The following is a 23,258-nucleotide window of genomic DNA, read 5'->3' as shown; positions in this document are numbered from 1 at the left end:
GTAGTAGGAAGGCTATAGTATATTGTGGAGGAGGTAGTAGGAAGGCTATAGTAATGGTGGAGGAGGTAGTAGGAAGGCTATAGTAGATGGTGGTGGAGGTAGTACAGTAGGAAGGCTATACTAGATGGTGGTGGAGGTAGTGCAGTAGGAAGGCTATAGTAGATGGTGGTGGAGGTAGTAAAAGTCTTTGTTACGTCAGCTCTGTGTTCCTGAAGCAGGTGTGCATCCTCAGCCACGGGAGCAGAATTTCAAAGGAGCTGAGGCGGTGGGCTTCGCCGGGGGGACCAGAGTAGGAAGTCGATAAGGTCTGAATCTTTTATGAGGGCAGGGATATTCAGATCACAGCCTGGTTGACAGAGAGAGCGCCACATTGCTTATACAAGGAGACAGAGCAGAGAAGGAGAGATTTACCTCAACCCTTATTAACGCTGTAGTCAGTGGCGCCTATGCTGCCTTACTTGTCATGGTTTGTCTGCATGGAGATGACTTTCATTTGTCTACTGAACATAAGAATGTACACATATTGTACGGCCAAACATTTCATAGTACACACTGGAATATGATAGAATATTGATAAGATATGTAGTCTGTTATGCTATTAAAAAACAATATTATTACAGTAGCTTACATGTACTTGTATATTCTGAATGGTAGAATAGTTTGTCCCTTGACTGGATCCCTGTCACACTGAATTAAATGTGTGGTTTTCCTTCAACACATTGCATGTGTTGTCCTTAGGTAAGGTGTGTGTGTGCGTGTGCGTGTGTGTGTTTTCCCATGTGACATCAATCTTTTGGACTACTACTACTGAAGTGCACATTCCCTACACCAGCCTGCCCATGAATCTAGTGCAGGCCAGTCACAGTCACCTCCGCTTTTGTCAAAGGCATCTTTGATCAAGGATTTTTAAAGTCAAAGTCCACTTTTCTCAGAGAATTGACTTGTTTTCGATGAGAACAAAAGGTGTAAGAAACATAATTTCCGGGTTTGAGTATTTGGAAATACCATACATGTTGCCAACATTGTTTCGTGTCCCTTTGCTGCTATCCAGTTTCATATCAGTGTACAGTGTGCTTTCAAATCAATGTTTTCACCTCCCCTATAGTAAAACATTGTTTCATGTATTATTAAGACAATGCCTCTGAGCTCCAGTTAACTTTGAATGATCCCTGGAGTTAATAGTACCTGCCTACTGTCGGCACAGTACTTACCTCAGCCAGACTTACAGCTCGTCTGAGGCTCCTTTCTGTTTGCTAGAGACAAACTCTGTTTGCTGGTGTTTACTTGTTTACTTAGCCAGAGTCTGCAGATGCTCTAGTGGTTATCGGGAGACAGAGAGCATCTGAGGATTGTTGTTGTTTTGTGAAGCGAGGCATCAGTGGAAGAACTGCCTGCTTCTAGAGCTTTAGAACATCCCCGTCACCAGCTAATCCAAGTCATGCATACTCACGGTGGCCCCATCTAATTTACCATGCAGATGAAAAACAAAGAGATGAGAAAATGACACCGGAAGAAAGGGAATATGGGATTCAGCCTGGAACCAAATATTCAGCTGGGATTTAATTGGTTCCAGGAAATGTAGAGCTGAAGTGGTCCGGTCTCCTTCGCGATATCTCCGCGGTGCACGACGAGGAGCAGGTGTGGCGGTTGCGGTGCGGAAAGGTCGCGGTTGGTCTTTGTGAGTGTTGTTGCCTCGGCTGCACCGGGGATGGGGGGACGTCCACAATAAAGCCCCCCCCCCCCCCGCGCTCCTTTGTGAGGGTGCGCTTCTGTCCTGGTCATGCTCTGGCGGCTCTCACCACAATTAACACAGAGTGTCCGTCAGGAGGCTATCGCTGCTCTGTGTGGCCCATATGTTTGGGTGCTGATAGACCATGGATTACTGTGTTTGGGACACAGATAACAGGCTGTTTATAACCTTGGCAGAGTCGGGGGTCTAATCTGGCAGGACCATATTTCCCCGTGCTCCCCGATAAAGGCCTGTTAGCGGCTTTATCACACGGGCAGATAGAGAGAGAGAAGAGACCAGCGCTGAGCCCAATCTGGCGCTGCACACACCATTCTGCCTTTATTTTTAGAACCCATGCCTCCCCCACACACACACACCACCGCCCCTTTCTACACGTACACACACACACACACACACACACACACACACACACACACACACACTCAAACCCCAGCTGGAAAGAGCAATCAATTTCTACATCTGCCTTTAGAGGCAACCCGGAGACCAACAGACACATTAAAAAGGACCATGTACTCATTCATCAATGTGCGGCTTGGTTTGCTGAAATGCAACTAAAGTTTTCTGGGGCACTCACACCCAAGTACAAAGTGTTTTTTCCTCATTTTTTATTTGCTTTAATTGCATAATGTGTTCTATAATGGTATTTTTACGGGCGTAGGCAGAGGCATGTAGGTTAGTCCTTGTTCTGAGTCTGCTGAGTGTTAGGGGAAGTGTGTGTACCTGGTGCTCCTGTCCCCCCCCCGTCCCCCGTCCCCCGTCCCCGCCCCCCGTCCCCGTCCCCCCCCCCGTCCCCCCCGTCCCTGCGAAGGCACCGTAGCCTCCGCGCAATTATAAAACACTCCTTTCACAGGCACGGGAAATTGTCATCCTCCATAAATTGCCTGTACTTTTCCTGCAGCTTAAAGGATCTTTCGTTTCTCACTCCTGCCTGCCTTCTTTCAGGAAAATTGCTTTCCTGCAATCAACGGAGTGCTTGCTGCACTTAGAGGGAAATACAGGTAGCCTGGGACATTAGCATAACATTATTCAGACAAGCGTCAACCTCCTAGGCTGTTAGCGCTGCGTGGGCACACTGTGTGTGGTGATCCGGTGGGGGGAGTTAGCAGAATGGAGCAACACGCAAGAATTTGGGAAAATTTGCAATGTTTTTTTTTTGGGGCGTTGTGTCCTATTCATAGATTGTTAACACCCCCCAAAAAAATCATAAGCACAAATGACTAATTGGTATTATTAGAGGGGGGGATTATTAAACATATGTGTTCTACTAATGCGGAGTGCCTGGTTCAACAGCAGCTCTCTGCAGGCCAAGGTGACTTCACATGTGCGGCCCCCGGTCCGTCTCCCAGCCCCGCCTCCCCGAGGCCCGGTCCCAGGCTGTGGTGGCCGGGCCAGGCGTGCGCAGAGGAGAGCTACATCCAGCCAGTCTCTGGAGGTCCGCAGCATCTAGGTCACCCCCAGCCAGTATGCTGAGAGAAGCACTGCACATGCCAGGGAGCTGGGAGAGACAGTCTGGGAGAGAGGAGAGACAGTCTGGGAGAGAGGAGAGACAGTCTGGGAGAGAGGAGAGACAGTCTTAGCTGGGAGAGAGGAGAGACAGTCTTAGCTGGGAGCTGGGAGAGAGGAGAGACAGTCTTAGCTGGGAGCTGGGAGAGAGGAGAGACAGTCTTAGCTGGGAGATGGGAGAGAGGAGAGACAGTCTTAGCTGGGAGCTGGGAGAGAGGAGAGACAGTCTTAGCTGGGAGAGAGGAGAGACAGTCTTAGCTGGGAGCTGGGAGAGAGGAGAGACGGTCTTAGCTGGGAGCTGGGAGAGAGGAGAGACAGTCTTAGCTGGGAGAGAGGAGAGACAGTCTTAGCTGGGAGCTGGGAGAGAGGAGAGACGGTCTTAGCTGGGAGCTGGGAGAGAGGAGAGAGGAGAGACAGTCTTAGCTGGGAGAGAGGAGAGACGGTCTTAGCTGGGAGCTGGTAGAGAGGAGAGAGGAGAGACAGTCTTAGCTGGGAGAGAGGAGAGACAGTCTTAGCTGGTGAAACTGCATTACAATGCCTGTTTTTTTTCCTCCTGTACATGACTGAGCAAGGGGCTGGCATAGATGCACTCAGCAGGCCTTATATGGCCGTGGTTAAGATACTCTTTAAACATGGAGTAAGTGTCAGTTCATTTGAAGTGGTCTGTGTTGCCCAGGTATTGGCAAGCTGAGCTTAAATCCAAAGTACTACAGAAAACCCTTAACTCAGTTCCCAATCACTTCTGAATTAGCCAAGTCAGTCCTGCATGCATCTTTCAATCTGTCACTATGAGCAACCCTCCCCCCTCCCACACACACACACACACACCCACACACACACACACACACACACACCCCACACACACACAAACCCCACAGGCACACCTCCCCCAAACCACCGCCGACCACTTCTACGCCTGCATATGATAAGTCATATTCTCTTGTCCACCTCCTCTCACTGGGGATGGGCTGTGAAGTGCAGCAGGCGTGGTCTTTCACCGGGGAGGCTCTCTCTCTCTCTCTCTCTCTCTCTCTCTCTCTCTCTCTCTCTCTCTCTCTCCCTCCCCCTGGCCTCCTCTCCTCCTCTTCTGTCCTCACTCGCTCTTGATTGACAACAGGGGGGTTCCGTCTGACCTATATTTGCATGTGCTCCGTGACCCAGATAGCCCCGCCCCCCGCCCCCCCCCCCCATCCTGCCGTAATGAGCTACCGCTCGGCCATTTGTGAATCTTGACTACTTGTGTCGGTTTCATCCCGCGTCCGAGGGGGTCTTAATCCATAGGGGAGAATATTCGTATCCCCGGGGCCTTCTGCGCTGTCAGAGGCTCCGGAGAGAAAGGGCTCCCATCCGGGTACACGCCTCCTCACCCTCCCCCCCCCCCTCCCTCCCTCCCTCCCTCCCTCCCTGCCTGCCAGGCTGCCTGGCCGGGCCCTCAGGCCACTCTACTGTGCTGTAGGTCATCTGATTACTATACCATAACATGATGATTACCGATCACAGAACTCCGCTGGACACCATCATCCGGGGGGCTCTGTTGTTCTGCGTCAAAATCCTCAATGATCACCCTCTCGAATGACCTGTTCCGTCTCCGCGCGCCGCCAAAAGCTGCGCCGGCTAGGCGAGCGCACCTGCGTCTGTCCATCCGTCGAAAAAAAATCTGCAGAAGAACAGTGAAGGCGAGACGCGGTCAGACTATCTGTCCAAGAGCGCCGGGCTGTAATGGAATCCGACGCCGTATGATGCCTCCCCATTGTTTTCCCCCAGAATGCCAGGAACAAAGTCGGCGTTGGCAGAGTCTTGTACACAAATGGAGGAGAGCTCTCAGGGGACCCTCGCTGTGGATTCCGACGGCAAAGCGTGAAAGCCATCTCAATCTCCCCGCCTCAGACAGACCCACGGCGCTCGTATTAACGCTGCAGCCACGTCACACGGCAGTTCTCTGACGGCCAACGCAATTATCGCAGCTTTCGTATATGAATACATCCTCGGTAAATATGCTGCTCCACATGATATGCAACGCTGGCATCGATGTGCCGTAAGCAAAATAACACAATTAAATCCTTTCTCACTCCTGAGATCAAATGGGCTTTTGAGTATAGCTAGAGGTTTCAATTGTAGGTACACAGAATTGCTTCCATACAACCAATAGATAAACATAGCGTCATAACATGCTCTGATGAACTCCGACTAGACCGAAACGTTAGCTTTAGTTTTAATGACCAAAAATAAATTGGTGAAACTCAGGCACTGTCCCTGTCCTTTTCCTCAAGTTGCTGAGTGCTACCTTCCATCTTCACTTGTAGTTTTATGATTAGAAACAGCACCATTGGCAGATCCCATGCCAAATCAGCTCCATTTCAGAGCCATTGCCTGGTCTGCTCTAACAATCTAAAAAGGGAAGGATTGGACAGTCTTTCATTTTCCCTGGGCCAGTAATCAGAGTGACATAATGCCATAGCGCTGTGACTCCCGTCGCATTCATAGCGGCTTTACTGTCGGTGATATGTAAGAGAACAAATCCTATTATTTTCCTGGCTAAATAACACAGGTCCCACAGGCCTTGTGTGATGTTTTAATGAGAGCTGGGAGCAGGGATGCTCCACGTTGACTTCTGCGCCGCGTTTCCTTAAACTGCCAAGTAAGAGGCCCATTAATAATTCAGCTCATTAAAGTGTGTAATTAATCCGGAGCGATGTAACAGGGAGAGACTGGGGGTGCAGGGAGGGAGCTCCCTGGGGCGGGGCGGGGCGGGGGGGAAGGGGAGGGGACACGGTGCGGAGGGACACACAGAACCCCCGCTGTGAGGGAGCCACACAACCAGGCCTACTGAATCATTTATCTCTCTGGTTAAAGCCACAGAGAGAGAGAGAGACAGACACGCACACACACACACACACACACACACACACACACGCCCGCGCACACACACACACACATACATATCTCACAGGAACACAGCCAATCAACAATGCAGTATGGGTATACAGACAGTGAGGTGTGTGTGTACAGGTATGTGTGCGAGAGTCTGTATGTGTGTGCATTTGTTTGTTTGTGTGTGTGTGTCCTTGTTCAATAATGAATGTGGTGTGTGTGCTTTTGTTTGTGTTTGTTATTGAATCTGAAGGTCAATTTCTTGGCAAACATCTCTAATGTGTGTTTGTATGGATTTAAAGAGGACCTAACCTAAATTGCAAGAACGTGATGGATTTTGTGTTCTCAGGACATAGGCTATTATTATTACATCATCTGTATAAATGTGAACACTGTGAATAACAATAACAACTTGGGCATAAAACCACAATGACTGTGTGTTCTATGTGCACATTAATATAGTTGCCTCTTGAGTGGTTAAAGAAAAAACAGCATATATTTTAAACCTAAATCCATCAATGCAGAATGGCTCTGCGAACGTGTGCCAGGTACAGTAGATGTCAATAAAGGCTGTCTTCTGGACTACGTCTCCCAGCCTGCCACTTCCTGCTCCAGATGTGGCTTAATTTACTGCGACTTGGCTAATCATGGTGATTAAGGATTAATTACTGTTAATCACTTTAACATAAACTGGCTTGCGGTAAGAAAGTGGTGCTGTATGAAATTTGCCATGCAATGAACACAGTCAGATAGACGGGACGGGACGGGGGGCACTCAGGCGCTCCTGCCATTTTTTGTTTTGTTTGCACTTCTGTAGAACTTAATCGCAACGCAGCTGCATTGTCATTTGAGAGGATATTGACTTACAGTACAATATATTGCACATGTATATAGTAGTGTAGACTTGAATATGTCCCAGGATGTCTATAGGAGGCTGATCAGTGTCAGGTCTTCAAAGTCTTCAAAGCCGTCTCTGGCCTCTGTTCACCCATGATCAAAAAGACATAGTTAGACCAACCTGCTACAGGAGAGAGAGAGAGAGAGAGAGAGAGGGAGGGAGAGAGAGAGAGAGAGGGAGGGAGAGAGAGAGAGAGAGGGAGGGAGGGAGAGAGAGGGAGAGAGAGAGGGAGAGAGAGAGAGGGAGGGAGAGAGAGACACAGAGAAGCCACAGAGGGACTGTGAGTTCCATTAACACAGACTGACAGGGGAATCGCAGGGACATCAGGGGGTCTAGGAGAAGGCATGACTACAAAGACACTCTTGCCCCTGTGCTGTTCCCATCTGCCCCCCCCCCACACACACACACACAGGCTGAGGGTGGCAGTGTGGTCACCTTAGCGAGCCCTGGCCTGGTTTCACACAGTGACATGCTCGTCTGATCTCCTGAAGGAATGGTTTTAATAGGGAGGCGAGCGTTAATGACATGGCAGGCCCAGTCAACACAGCCCCAGGCCAATGCTGCCTGGACGCGGTCTGGTGCAGGCTGCTGGACACTCATGCGGACCACTCAGCAGACCCTGACTTGAGAGACCCCCGCAACGCACCCGGCCTGAAAGGAGATACTGTAGGCAGGACTGTCACCAGCTGCAACGACAGATACATTTTCCAGAAATGTTTAGGCGTTGTGTACAAGCTTGTGATGCCACGAGTCAAGTGATATCAGATACTCAGTTGAACAGACCGTATTGACCTTGTGATCCCATTGTCTTGTTAGATGGTAAGATTTCTCTACAGACATCAATACACAGCAGGACTTTTAGGGAAGCCTTAGGGCTTTGCTATTGCATTAATAACCGGAACACTGCAAACGCAAGCCTGATCTGATCAAACTTCCCAGATGATATCCAAAACATATCTCTCAATAAAGAAGAGTTACATAAAAACATATTTGCTTTGACACCTAATATATAGTGCCGTTTGCTCCATGATTTTGACTTGCTAAAAAAAAAGGACAGACATTTGGAGTACCTAATATACTTGTCTCTCATGAGTAGTGGACATTATTTATTTTTCTGAATGCCGGTCACTTAGGATGCCAAGCAGAAAGGCAGCGTGTGGCCTGTGGACCAAGGCTGTGTCATTACTGACTGGGCCTAGCCTGGCAGGGCTGGTAATGATTATAATGACCGTTATTAGAGGCAGCTGCAGGGGGGGGGCAGCCTGTGTGAGAGCACCCTAACCAAATGTGTACGCTGCACTCTTCTGGGACCGCTGGTCGAAGGGTGGGGGTACGGCGTCGATGGAGGAGGGACGCGGAGCCACCAAAGCAGGCTAATGCATCGCCTGTCAGCTCCGCTTCCGTCGCTTGTCTCCGTCTGAAGAGCACAGGGGCCTTATCTTTTTAATTGAGTCTTTATCTTATTGTTAATATCTCCTTTATTTCAATACCCTCTAGCCTATCCTACCTTTGATTTGTCATCCAACGTGTTCTGAATCCTCTACTGGAGTCAGTAGTTTTAGATCGGTCTGAATATATCGTTAACCCAATTGATCTATTATTATGTAAACAAAGGACAAATGTATATCGCCACATATTCTTACTATTTCTACGGATGTGACTGGATTTTGATTATTCCCCTAATCATTTGATTCCATTTTTGCATAACCCATGCGCGTGGGGCTGTCCTCAGATAAGCGCCGGGGTTTACTGCCTTCAGCTTTGATCAAGGCGGAGGGGCGGGGCCGAGGGGTGGCCTGGTTTTAACAGTTTGATGCCTGTCGTCCTCCTCTCTGTGTGTGTTGGTTGCCTTTCCATTCCAGTACACTCGCGACTGTATAATGAATTATGCCGATGTTGAATTAGCATGTAGCTGTCGCTTCGACTCTGGCGCCCGCCTTGTGACAGGACCACCGTAGCACACGCTGGCGTCGAGAGAGGGACTGCGCTACTGTGATTTATTAACTGCTAAAGCCACAATGAAGTGTGCCCACTGAATCACCAATGCAAACAAATAAGGGGCCAGTGCTGTCACTGTAAATTCAACCAGACAGGGCAACCACAGCACAGCCAGAAAGGGTTAATTATGCAAAAACAGGGGGGTTTTTTCACAAGCGCCAGCTTTGAGGGCTACCAGATTTATTTTTTATTTTTTTGGGGGAGTTTTGAGAGACGCAAGAAAATATGTCTATCAATGGAATCATTATGAACACATGAATAACAACAGGCCAAATACCATCTTATGCATGATTTCACTTCATAATACAACTGCATACTTCAGCACTACATATGCTGACAGCATTATTACACAGTGCCCTCCACTTCCCAGAATACAATGCATTTTGAGTGTCAGGACTCAACAGTGTTAGGCTCACACCAGCGTGGTGCATATCTAGACTGGCTGTCCGTCACCTGACGGGCTTCGGGTGTCACTTTTGGCCGGATCCCAACGCTCCTATCCCTGACGCAACACAGAGGATCATGTTGCCCCATCCAAATGTAAGATGGAGGGCCTCCAAAGGTGACTGGCGCTTGAACCAGAGCGACCCGTCGTCTCTGTCATAGCCCGCCCACCTCTAAAACGGACCATAAATCTATTGTAGCTAACGGTGACAGAATGGCCCAACATCATTAATTAAACATCAGCCTGTTCCCTCTCATCAGATTGCCATGACGGCCTGCCATGCCAAGGCTCCCTGTCCGCATGCCGGCAAAATCTAGGAGGGGATTACATATGGTAATGGCTTCTGACAGGCTCACATTTGCCTCCCTTAATCCGATAGGATAAGATATCTGGACTGCGGTACGTGTTGCGCCGCAACTATCTAGGCCTGATATTCTTATGGCATTTAGAAAGGGCTGAATCAGTGGGAGAACGCAGGCGGTGTCCTGGAACAGGGCTTAATCCTCTGAGGGGGCTTTGATATACTCCCAAATATTGCCCCTGTCCAAACACTGACACACAAAGCTGGGGTATTTTTGGAGCAAATTGTGTTCCATCTTTTTTTGTCATCGCCGTTTTTGTTTTCAGATTCAACTTTCTCTGATCTTGAAGTTCACTGTGACTGTGTTTCACTTGGTTCTCTGTGTCTGAGGCAACCCCCAACAATTGCCAGAAGTAAACTGTTGGTTTCACCAACTGTAGCTGTGTTTTTTTTCACAACCTCAGAAAATGCCCTCTTCCCCTTCCTCTTTGACACAGTTCAGTCCCTCTCAGAGAGGAGAGATTGTACCTCGTCCTTGTTCTATTAAGGCTCACCCTAAACTCAGGGTTAAGCCAAAATTATGTACGTCTCCGTTCCTAGCATTTCACTATCCAGCGTTGTCTTCTCTGAAAGTCATGAGGCGAGCCGGGTGATTGGCTAATGGAAAATGCAGGAGGCCGAGTCTCTTAGACATGCCACTGTTCAAAACAAGGGAGCAGAGAGAGATAGGGGTTTAGGGAAGCAGCTCTCTCCAAAGAGAGACGTAAATCATCTCCATGCCTAATATTCCCAGCTTATCCTCAAAGAACACGACTGTTTCCTGAGCGGCCTCCTGGAAATGAAATAAATATTCCTGGATAAACGACCAGACAGTCAAAAATCCACCTCTCCAAAAGCCAATTGCCCTGGGTTTTTTATTAAATATCGATTTGATTTGTGAAAGGCCAGATGCTGCGAGGAGTTGAATAAATGTCATGTTCTTTCATTGGTTTTATTCTGCCTTCGTTTTCATTTCTCCTCAATGGGTGACATTTTGCCCTGTGCTGTGTGTGTACAGTACGCAGTGATAACACTACTGACCAATGCTCCACATTCTGCCCTTTCTGCCCAATCTATTGACCCCCCCTTCAAACAATATGCATCCATCCACACTGATGCATCCCCACTGTACAGTAGAGACAGGGACAGAGACAATGTGCCAAGAGGGAATCGATTAGTCCCACACACTGCTCTCTGTGTTCTCTCTGACACGTCTCCACTATCTCTGAAGAAATGGATGCTGGGTGGTATCAATGAACTCATCAGCCTGCAATGGCAATATGATAATCCTACTGTATGTGGGGATTCATACTGTATTGTGCTGGAATAAAGCACGGCTTATCAGCCACCTTGAGGGAATTCCTTGACAGCAACAGGGGAGAGAGGAATCAGGCATTGTCTGACAACAAGCCATCTTTGAGACGCCTCCAAGAGGGAAATGGCGCCCATTAGAGACTTACAGCCAATGCACCGTTCGCTGGAGTGGAGGAGGGAAGGGGGTGGGGGGTTGAAATCACACACAGATAATTGTTTATCCCTTGGAGAACCTTCAGTGTTTGTCTGCGGGTGGCTAAGTAAGTTCACTGGCACTATTGGACTGGGAGAGCAGAACAGACCCAGGGCTGGAAGACATTAGGATGAATCAATTAGCCTGCCATTACCCAATAAAGTGGCCCTCACTGAGTCGTGTAATTATGACCCTCAGCAAAGCCCCACCCCCACCTTTTTTCTCTATTCATTGTATTTGTTTAAGATAATCCCTTCCATGGTTTTAATTATGTGCTTTAGGTTCAGGGCGGAATAAATAAATCATCATTTGCCTCCGTCAGGCAACCCAGTCAGATGAGGCCGTCGCATGGCAGGTCTTGGGAGTTTTTGTCTCCACCGTGGTCGCCTGTGGACCCACACTGCACTGCTCCAGGTGGAGCCGGCGCCTTAATGCCTGAATAAGCAAAATACAGGAGACAGGGAGAAGTCTAGTTAACGTGAATGGCATCTTTATCCGAATCCCTCGATTTGGCAGCACACCTCAACACGTCTCCCCGGGATGTGCGAGCAGAGTGTGGAGCCGTGATACGAGGCAGCGTGCCTGGAGTTCATTCAGATTCCTATCAGACTGCATGGACCAAACAGTTAATAAGAGATGATAGCGTCGCAGGCAGCGTCGACGGGACGCGGCGTGTAGCTCAGAGGAGGCGGCGTGTGACAGTCTGCTGTCAATGAGGGATGACAGTACACAGCCAACGTGGCGTGTTGCATTGTTCCCTGCGCGGTCCCTTCTGACAGATGCTCTCCAAGACGGCTGGATCAGCAACAAGAGCCAGGCTCCAGATCTGGCTTCCACACCGAGGAAAGGCACAGAACAACGCTGGATACAGAGGGTTCGAGAGGCGGTTGGAAGAGAAAACACAAAGGGCCCTGCCCATATCCTTATATGTAACACGTAAACCGTCTTCAGGATTTTGAATAGCGACCGCTACGGTTCACATTTCATCCCGAGGCCCCATTTCTTTTGTTGACCTTTGTTCAGAGTTATGTATCAGATATGTTCCTCTCTGTTTTTCTCACCAAAACTCCTCTAAGAAATGACCTGCGCTGGAGCGGTCGGCCTCTTAAAAGACGGATGGTGGAGGTGGTCCGAGCCAAGTAAAATAAACACTCGCAGAATGTTAAGCCAAGACTTGGCAGACGTGAATCGAATCATTGCATGGACGCGGGGAATTTTTATGTTCCATTTTCATTTGACAGTCTAGACATTTTATGAGTTTGGGAAGAAATCCGTAGGCTTCGTTTTTCAGCCGAAACATGTGAGAAGGGCTCCCTAGCATGTGTGTGCTCTCTTAATCCCAGCATGCCGTTAAGTGTGTGATTTAGTGAGAACTCTCTATTTCCTCCTTTTAGCTGGATTGAGTCATGTATTACAACTGACTTAGTCATTCACCAGGTCTACTTGTAGCCTAAATTGTGTATGTCGTTTAAATATATATATCTATAAAAATATCTATATTTATTTTGATCTTCATCACTTTACTACAGTACCTACAGAACTGCAGCTTCTATTTATTGTTAAAATGATCAAAGCAGGTTTTCTCATCTCACAAGGATGTGCATAGCTGTGGTATTATTCCGCAAACATTCAATGCCAACAGTTATACTGCATGTGAGAATATCATTCCAGTCCTTTTTATTATAATTTTCTTTTTTACTATGGGTTATAATATTTTGCGGTGTGTACTCACTTTCACACCCTCTCTGCTCTGGTATTTATGTGGTGACAACCACATGGGCGGCAGTGTGGCGGCTGTGGCTCAGTGGTAGAGCTGGTTGTCCAATGATCGTAGGGTTGGTGGTTCGAATCCTTCCTCCTGTCCACATGTCGAAGTATCCTTGGGCAAGACGCTGAACCCTGAATTTCTCCCAAGCAGCTGCTGCCATTGGTGTGTGAACGTGTGTGTGGATGGGTGAATGAGAGGCCATTGTAAAGCGCTTTGGATAAAAGCGCTATATAAGTGCAGTCCATTCACCACATGAAACACAGACTAGCTGACTGCGCTGCTGCCTCAGAGGGGCATACGCTTGGCAGACATGGGAACTACAGTTGTGTGGGCAGAGCTTTTGGACACTGCTGGTTTGACTTGGATGATGCATGAGCCAGCCAGGGCTAGCGGCTAGCCGAGCCCAGAGACCACGGGGTGGGTGGGTGTAAAAGGGGGATTTTTCCCCTCCAGATCGTACATACCTTATCAGTGGGATGAGTCGCTGTAATGAGACAGGATGTTTGTACAGTCCTGTGGTCCCGGGAGGACCCCAGACCCCCCCCCCCGCCAACGCCCCCCTCCCCCCCTACTCAATCAACCTCCTGCTGAGCCCACGGCCTGAACTCCTGACCTCTCCCACTCGCCAACAGTCGCCCCCATTTGCATTTCCAGTCCACTTAAAGGGAGACGGAGTGCGTGTGGCGGCGGGCCCCCGCCTCTCTGGCCGTACAGCAGGCCTCTTTCTCATCCCTGTGACCCCCCCCCCGACACTCCGCCGCCCCCAATCCAGGCCTCCCAACCTGCGTGGCGTTGTGGGGTTAATGCACCAGGCACTGCCATTGTCTCTGGATTAATGAAGTGCTCCCTGGCTGTCCCTTCTCATTCAGGGACAATGAGACACATGATAAGTGTTAACATTTTAAATGGCTATCGACACACGCGGGCCTCAAAGCCAGTAAGTCACAGCCCCGCATAAGTGGCCGGGCCTCCGAAAAGTAATGATAATGTCTGCTTTTGACGCGCGCTTGCCGTCCCCGGTATCCATTTGAATCCTCATATAGTGGGAGACGGGTGTTTGTAATTGAAATGGATGGTCGTCGGATGGCGGAGGACGACGGATCCGGAGCGTGTGGTGTGTGTGTGTGTGTGTGTTGTGTGTGTTGTGTGTGTGTGTGTGTGTGTGTGTGTGTGTGTGCTTGTGTGTGTGTGTGTGTGTGTGCGCGTGTGTGTGTGCGTGCGTGTCACCCCCCCTCCCCAGTAAAATGGAAGGTCGGTGGCGGGTGGCGCTCCACCCACAGCGCAGCGAGGGAGACCTCTAGTGGAATGGCCGGGATTGGGGGGAGACGTGGTGTTCATCTCCACCTCTCTCTCTCTCTCTCTCTCTCTCTCTCTCTCTCGGGCTTGGCTCTCGTCGGCGCTATTGTCTGAACGCCGTCAGCCCGGTTGTAGTCGTCCACACGTCCGTACTCGTCCGTTCGGCCTCCAGAGTCGCTCCGCTGTGTTCCGACGCGAGGGGATGTCCGTCATCCCCCGGCCCCCCGCAGCTGACCACCATTTATTCTATTTGTTTTTTCCCCCCAGTATCTTAATGGTTTTATTAGATTGTATTGAATACCAAACAGTGCTCGCCTCTGGTATTTATTGAAGTTGCATTTTAAGTTAATGAAATTAGATTGATGGAGTTTTATTATCTGTCGTCTTGCCAGCCTATTTAGCTGTAGCCTTTTTGCTGGCAGGGAGATGAGCCATAAAGAGGCAGGTGATTTATCAAACGGATGAGCCACATCCAGACAGGCTGGTCATACTGCCAGCTAGCCTGCTCGCACACACACACACGCCTGCACGCACACACACACACACACACACACACACACTGTACTCCAGTAGTCTGTCTCTGTCTGTTACTCTTGGCCAGACTGCCTCCCTCCACGCCGCTCGCTCGCGCGTGCGGCGGCACACGAGGACGCGGCGCCTCGCCCCTCCGTGGTGAAACGGCGGCGGAGGCAGCTGACAGCTGGTTACCGCGTCACGCCGCCGCCTGCGATCGACCCGTGTGGGTAACCTCTGCCTCCCCCCCCTCCCTCCCTCCCCCCCTCCCTCCCAGTGCTGAGTATCCGAGGAGCCCAGGAGGAGGAGCCACCGGACGCCCAGCTCATGCGCTTAGACAACATGCTGCTGGCGGAGGGCGTGTCCGGACCGGAGAAAGGGGGCGGGGCGGCAGCGGCGGCAGCGGCGGCGGCGGCCGCAGGTGGGGTCGGAGCAGACAACTCAGCAGAGCACTCCGACTACCGGGCCAAGCTGTCCCAGATCAGGCAGATCTACCACACAGAGCTGGAGAAGTACGAACAGGTAAGACCCTGCAGCACACACACACACACACACACACACACACACACACACACATCCCTGCCCTTCCCTATCATCATTTCACTGTCACCATTTATTTAGTTGTAACGCCAAATAGTATCTCATCCACATGACTTTTGTTTGAACAATCTCAACCCAGATAAGAACATAGTAATGCAATCTCCTAAATTGATGGCTCTCATAGTCATATTCTGTACAATCACATATTGCAAGTGTGTATATTCAGTTACAAATCCCCATTTGGAAGACGGTGGGGGTGAGGGATCTTTTCAATTCTGACATTGCCATTAAATTATGGATTCGGAAAGTGTATTTTCTCGATTTATGAGGCTGGATCTCAAGGTTTGAATTCATGTTCATTCCCGCACACCTCATCAGGGCGGAAGGGTGTGAGTAATGTAACTCCATCCAGAGACTGCAAGGTCATTTACTGATATTTTTCTCATCACACGTCAGTTGGGGAGACTCTCTTCGCAATTACAGCCTCCACGTAGAGATGTGGAAAACATTTGACTGTTGTGTTTTCCTGCCTGTCGTCAGAGCCTCCCCCGGTAGCGCCTCCCCCCCCCCCCCCCCTCCCCCATGTCATTATCTACTACACCAATAAATCAGTGGATTTTTTACTGCCTAACGTTATGTGTGTTTACTAACCAGTATACACATAGTCAAACACTGAGTCCCTGGAATGAATGCATGCTCTGTTTGATGAAATGCAAATAGATTTTCCCCGCATAGCTTTGACTACTGCCTCCATTCCCCCCCCCGCCCCCCCATCTCAGAGCCAGCGTGTTGTGATGCGAGTCTGTAGACAGGGTTGCCATCCTGAAAACATACGGTAGTCCGGGGTCTGTTAGCGGTCCTGAGAAGCTATGCAGGGCGAGTGACTGTGCTGACATCACATGCTGACGATGTATATACTGTATTTAAGATGGTATCCCAGGGCGGATGGAGGGAGAGTTACACAGAGAGTCATGGCAACGGAAACCAGGTACTCCTCCACTGCAGACGCCATACAGTACTGTACACTCTATCTGTAGCTGAGATCATAAACACGGCCATTTTACTCTAAGCGGCAGGTTTCGCCAGACACCCCTCCTCACTCGGGACGTCTTAAATCATGCACATTTTTACATGTGACTGTTTATACAGCTGGGAAGCGACAGAATCCTGAATCAAACACAGGCCCGCTGTTAGCTGCAGGATGCACCTCGGCTCTTTCGCTGGCGTGCTATCCGGCGTCTCCAATCCGGCGTCTCTGAGCTCCACACTTCCTCCTGAAGTAGACTCCCAGCTTAAGGATCAGTATTTGGATGGCAACCCAGTCTTTTAAAGTCGTAGCGTTGCTTAGAAAGAAAGACACACTCATGCTCTTTTTTTTTTTTTTAAATACTCGACTGGTTAAATACAAGGTACTGTATTAACCAGTTTAGGCTTATTTTATTTTGTATTTCAAGACACGAACATGTTGCAACATATCTTTATTATGCATTTTGACTGACAGACAGACAGACAGACAGACAGACAACAAATTATGGCTGTATGCTCATGTTTCTCGTTGTGCCTTTTGTACTGTATTTTGTCTGTTGGTTTTAGCCAACTGTCCACTACTGTAAGTTAACGGGATTACCATTTAGTCACCCTTCACTGCGTTCACTCCCTATTCATTGAACAGACAGGTCTTTTGTTGCCGGCGTATATCCCTGTCACAGTGCCGTGCTACTGTCTTCATTCATCCCCTCCTATTGCTTTGATAACTATTGCTTTTATGCCAATAAAGGCCCTTTGAGACGAAGGCGAATATGACAGACGGACACGCAGACAGGCGGTGACAGATCCAGAGAAAGAGACAAGAGAGACGGAGGGAGAATGAAAGAGAGAGAGAGACGGAGAAAGAAAGAGAAGTGTGGGGCTGGGCGCGGCGGGGGGGGGTCTGGGTAGACCGAGGCAGACGGTTCTATGGTGGCAGGTTCACGCCTGGTGCCACACAGGGGGATGAGTGTAACATGACGGCACGTTCATCTCTCACCCCGCCACCAAGGTGCGCTCGTCAGGAGGGAGCGGCTGTCATCTCTCTCAAGTCTTCTCCCTAACAGGCGACACTTGCCATCGCCTCTTCTGTTTAATATGAAAAATATCACCGCTTTGGACTCCCCCCCCCCCCCCCCTCGGCTCGGAGAGATGGCGCGCGCCAGAACTCCCTCAAACGCGCGGCGGCTGACTTCCGCCCTCCGTTTTAAAAAGCGCCGCGTCGGCGTTCTTGGTGCTTTGCATGCGAATCGCCGCCGTCTAATGGCAGGGGCCAGCGGCACACCGGGGTCACAGACTTGACCTTAGCCGTACGCCACGGCGAGTCTACTGTGGCCGTGCCGGCTGATCTAGGCCCTGTGCTCACCTGTCCTTAATCATCTGTGCTGACCATGTGGGAAGGTGACAGAGTACTGATCTGATTTCTCTTTGCTTGTGTGTCTTGTCCCCCCCCCCCTCCCCTCCCCCCCCAGGCGTGTAACGAGTTCACCACCCACGTGATGAACCTGCTGAGGGAGCAGTCGCGCACGAGGCCCATCTCCCCCAAGGAGATCGAGCGCATGGTGGGCATCATCCACCGCAAGTTCTCATCCATCCAGATGCAGCTGAAGCAGAGCACCTGCGAGGCCGTCATGATCCTGCGCTCACGTTTCCTCGACGCCAGGTGTGTGTGTGTGTGTGTGTGTGTGTGTGTGGGTGTGTGCGCGCGTGATCTACATAAACCATGCGCCGGTGCCGTAAACACCTGCTCAACTTGTGGTATTTGTTCAACTGGAGACCCCGAAATCGACAATATTTGAATTGCTGAAACGGTATCAGACATGGTTTACATGCTCAAAGCACGTTTTTGAGCAGTTTACCACCCTTCTGTATACGGTACAAACAGGTTGATCTTCCAAAATCTGCCTCTGAGCTCTCTGAGCTCTGGCTGTGATTCAACTCGCCCAGGCGTAGCGTTGCCGGTTGGCCAGGAACAATTTCACTCCATGCTCCATAACGCTAAATGTTTCACCCCCTTTTTTTTTTTTTTTTTTGTAATGTAATCACTTGTTCCTTCAGATGCGTGTTTGGGATTTGCATACATTTCACCGTGGATAAATCTCACTCGGAGTCTTGAGTCGGAGGCATAACATTTAAATGAGGCTTTCGCTCGCCCTTACAAAGCTCTCCCATCTATTCTTTTGCAAATGATTGCGGTAGAATTGCAGGGGGAAAAGGAAGGCGCAGGGAAAGGGGGCTTTCACCGAGGGCGAGCGGGAGGCAGAGCACATGCTCAGCCCCGCTGATTAATCTAGCGCCTGTCGGAGCCCATGCTGAGCTCATTTGCATATTCTCGAGCGGGCTTTCGGAGTGCCGGGGCAGAGATTTCGGCACAAATCCTCCTTCGCCAGTCGACGCGCGGGGAGAGAATTTGCAGGGTTCCCCTGGCAGCTTATGCAAAGCCCTCACCCAGATGTGGCTTATGCAGATACAACCTGATAGGTGGTGGACATGGAGGGGTCAGTCAACTCGTGGGCATCCGGACATTTTGTTTTTTGTACCATCCTTGATCGGAAAAGTGCAGTGTTGTTTTTTCGGGATTTGCCGCGTTCCATTTGAATTCGTTGAACCTCAACAAAGGACTGCCATTCGTAGCAGATTATACAGTCCTGTCGTTGTACTGAGTGTACCAGTCTAATGTGTACAATTGGAGTTTCACTGAGGCATTTCCTTTGATAGTTTTGGTCGGTTTAACTTCAAGATGTGCATGATTGTCGTACGCCTCATGGTCTCAACTGCGTTTGCCCTAACTGCTGGTGCTCTCGTCTGCAGACGGAAGAGACGGAACTTCAACAAGCAGGCGACGGAGATCCTGAACGAGTACTTCTACTCCCACCTCAGCAACCCCTACCCCAGCGAAGAGGCCAAGGAGGAGCTGGCCAAGAAGTGCTCCATCACAGTCTCCCAGGTACGGTATAGCACCCCCTATCTGTAGGAGGACCACTGCACACACATACACATACACACACGCGCGCGCGCACACACACACGCACACAATAGCAGGCAGCAATGGGTTTATATCCTGAATATCGAAACATTGAATTAAGATTTACTTCTGATCCTAGCATCTCATGTCAACACGTTTCTATAGCTAAGTTTTGGCAATCATGGGATAATTGGTATTGAGAGGACACTGCCAGTACCAAGGTAAACAGCATACACCACTATTCTGAAATGTTTTCATTAGTTTATGCAAAATGATTTGAGGAGGCATCTGGGAATGGTTGGAGAAGGGACGGCATCAGATGATTCGTCTCTGTTCCCGGCCGGTAATAAAGGAACATGTTTACCTACTCTGTTCAGTGGAAACTTTGCAGGATTGATTTGGTGCTCATATTAATGTTGTTTATCATTAGCGCTGGGCTTATCCCTGTAGCTTCATCTGGGAGTCCATTAGCCTTAATGGGTGTTAGCGGATGTTGACTGATTGGTGCTAGCGTGAGTTCCGATGATAGCTGCAGTCATAGTGACATAATGAGACTGTTATTGGCAATCATTCCATCCTGGCACTAATGTGGATTCACAGCACTGGTCCATGTAGCGCTCCCACCATGGCCCCTCAGACTGCCGGGCCGCTCTCACTGTCATACATTCCTCTGGAGGAGGCCCTGCCAACAGCTCCCCCCGCTATCTGGTACAATCTGCTCTGAGGAACGCGGCCAGGACGGGTCTTTGTGAGTAACGAATCGTGTGACAAAACCCCCTGAGCGCTTTTTTTGTTTTGTGTTATTTACACAGGTTTCCAACTGGTTCGGAAACAAAAGAATCAGATACAAGAAAAACATCGGAAAGTTCCAAGAGGAAGCCAACATGTACGCTGCCAAAACCGCCGTCAACGCGGCCAACGTATCCTCGCACGGGAGCCAAGCGAACTCACCCTCCACTCCAAACTCAGCAGGTGAGGCTGAGGAGCCGGCGCCAGCGCGAGGCGCCGCTCTGCCGACGACGCGGCGGCGTGATGCTGTGGAGGGTATTCATATAGATTACTGTACATTTCCCACAGTGCTGCTTACTGATCGGACCACAATGTCAGCCACTATATCTGTTGTAGATACATTGACTTATTGCGGGTTTTAAGAAGAAATTCAATACAAAGCCAAGATTAGAAACCTGGACCCCATAGCAAGTCTACCATGCTTTTATTGCCCTTTTGACTTCTTTTCAGTTAATGCACGAATTAAAACATCTTCTAACTCAACTTCTGCTGTTTTACAATACTAAACACATAGCAAATAACCACTTATCATTTCATTCATTCATTACTCGCTGGATACATTGTGGTTTTGAACAGCTTTCCGCATAGATATCGGAAAACAAATCGGACTACTACTTTTCACAGTAGAGTCATGCTACCGCATCATGTGTTTTGTTCTACTGTCACACGGTACAGGCGACAGTACACAACACATGCTCTGTGGAGGCCCGGCCTCTCCCCCGGTCTCTCCCCCGGTCTCTCCCTCAGCTCTCTGCTGCCTCTCTCTGATCTGTCCTGTGTGGTTCTGCCGGCACTAACAGCCTCCACCTGCTAACCCCTCCGCATGCTGCCCCCCCCAACCCCGCCCCCCCAGCCCTGGCCCCTGGCCCCTGGCCCTGGAGGGGTGCGCTCGGCTGCTCCTGCTTGCCCTGGCTCTTTCTCTCTGTGATTCCGGTGCTCCCTCTCTCCTTCTTCTAGGTTCCGCCGGCTCTTTTAACATGTCAAACTCCGGGGACTTGTTCATGAACGTGCAGTCTCTCAATGGGGACTCGTACCAGGGGGCTCAGGTGGGAGCCAACGTGCAGTCACAGGTAGGGCCCCTGAGCGAGCGCAGCAGAGAAAACGCCTCCCATCCCTCCTAGCTGAGGCCCACTAACATCACCACAGTGGCCCCTGTATGGGTTTGGGGTCTTGGGAGTTGAGAGAAATAGTCACACGTTTGACTTCCTTACTGACATGTTCACCGTGAGTGTGATGTGGCACTGATGAAATTGAACGAGTTCCCCTCAGCCCTTGTGGGTGGCATACAATCAGTGTTTTTTTTTATACGTCATTACTCCATACTGCCTCTCACACTGAATCGGGGTAGCGTTTTGTTTTTGGGGGCTATGGTAATACACAGTGTCTGACTGGGTGTGTTGCATTTTTTCTTTCTCCCCATCCCTGTGTGGAGTGTGTGAGCCATATTCCACGTTCCTCTCCCGCCTGTCTGCCAGTCTGTCTCCAGCTCTGCTTGTTGTTTCTGCGCCTCGGTCTGACCTTGCTTTGTCTCTGCTCCCATATGTTCCAGGTGGATACCCTTCGCCATGTTATCAGTCAGACAGGCGGATACAGTGACGCTCTCACAGGCAACCAGATGTACAGTCCGCAGGGCATCAATGTAAGGAGAGAGAAAAAAAAAACTTTTTGTGTGTGCGTGCGTGTGTGTTTTTTTGTTTTCTTTCTACCCTCTACCAATTATTTCAAAGCCATAGGGCTCAGAATGCCACTTAGTAGGACTTGTCTCAGCTCCGCGGTCACCTAGTTGATTGCTTCTGCATCGGTCGCGCCACGGGCAGTCCACCGCCCCGGCGTGGGGGCCCGGCCACACACACACACACACACACACACACACACACAACACACACTCGCCGCCGTCTGAGCCTGTCACGTCCTATCAGCTCTGCCGTGGCACCTGCAGCCAGGCGCGGCCCGCGGTGAGGGGACCGCGCAAACAGGTGACACCCACCCCCCCCTCCCCGCGTCGTCGCCGGCCTCAAAACGCCGCGGACCACCTGACCCCGATCAGCGGCCGTGGGCCAGGGGCGCCCCATTAAAACCCTCCAGGACCGAGGCCCCCCAGAGTAGCGCTAAGAATAACACCTACACGCCCCCAACGAAACAGCTACTGGGCCACCGGGTGGACAGTGCTCCCGGCATGTCTTTTTTTGTTGTTTTGTTTGTATTTTGCCGGAGACTGAGTGTGAGTGTGTGTGTGTGTGTGTGTTGGGTGGCGCGGGGGGTTGGGGGGGGGGGTTAGCTGGCGGCGGTAGACAGCAGGGAAATTCCCAGCGACAAGCCGTGTGGTAAAGTGGGAAATCGATAAGACAGACACAGGGAGAGCGGAGTGTGGACTCGGGACAGCAATCCAAGCCGATTGCTCAGATCATGTTCCCGCCACAGTAATGGCCCTGACAGTGAGCCGCGGCGAGAGGAGGGGACGGCGGCGGTCACGGTCGGCAGACGGTCTCCTCTCCTCCCCTCCTCGGCGCGCATCAACGGACGTATGGTAATGAGATGAAATGTCTCCCCCCGTATGAAAACGCGTATGTGTCTTCAAATCCTCTCCTCCCGCCCCGACGCCTTCCCAGTGAGCAGGCAGGGAGAGACCAGAACGTGTTCAGACCCGCTCTCACACTGGCCTGTGACCTCATATGGACGGTTCTGATTGGACGCCTGCTTGCTCTACTGTTTCTTACAATGCTGCCATGTCTTAGAATGCCGGCTTACACTGCATAACCAGAGAAGGATGAATGATGGTGAAGTTATAGTCCAGTGATTTATAGAATCTCAAATTATTCTTTGTGTTCAAATTTTGAATTTCCTTTTCTCTTTTAAGATATAAAATTTTAAAAAGGAGAACAATATAATAATAATAATAATAATAATAATAATATATCCTTATTAAAACAAAACACATTTAAATGTCTACATACAACAGATCCCTTCCTACAAGTCTTTCCTTTGAATGTCCATTTTTTACTATTTTGATTTCCTTGCCACTGTTAGGTACTGTAATTTTAAAGTATAT

The 23,258-nt window shown here is 50.0% G+C and overlaps 1 protein-coding gene across 3 annotated transcripts in view; it reads left to right on the top strand.

The window, feature by feature from the left end:
- pbx1b (pre-B-cell leukemia homeobox 1b) overlaps positions 1-23,258 on the top strand; it is a gene marked incomplete at its 5' end in the record, with an annotated part of 49,558 nt that overhangs the window by 25,008 nt on the left and 1,292 nt on the right. The window contains 6 exons of one of the 3 annotated variants that reach the window (XM_084443941.1): positions 15,167-15,411; positions 17,928-18,118; positions 19,267-19,402; positions 20,233-20,392; positions 21,167-21,279; positions 21,759-21,848. In XM_084443941.1, the coding sequence (XP_084300067.1) occupies positions 15,167-15,411; positions 17,928-18,118; positions 19,267-19,402; positions 20,233-20,392; positions 21,167-21,279; positions 21,759-21,848 (935 nt within the window). Of the gene's footprint in view, positions 1-15,166; positions 15,412-17,927; positions 18,119-19,266; positions 19,403-20,202; positions 20,393-21,166; positions 21,280-21,758; positions 21,858-23,258 lie in introns of all 3 variants that reach the window. The other 2 variants (XM_084443942.1, XM_084443940.1) reach the window with 2 other exon arrangements.

The sequence above is a fragment of the Borostomias antarcticus genome (genome assembly GCF_949987555.1).
Source record: "Borostomias antarcticus genome assembly, chromosome: 10".
Taxonomy (NCBI): Eukaryota; Metazoa; Chordata; class Actinopteri; order Stomiiformes; family Stomiidae; genus Borostomias; species Borostomias antarcticus.
Note: the sequence above shows the minus strand (reverse complement) of the source record. Positions and strands in the feature narration are given on the sequence as shown.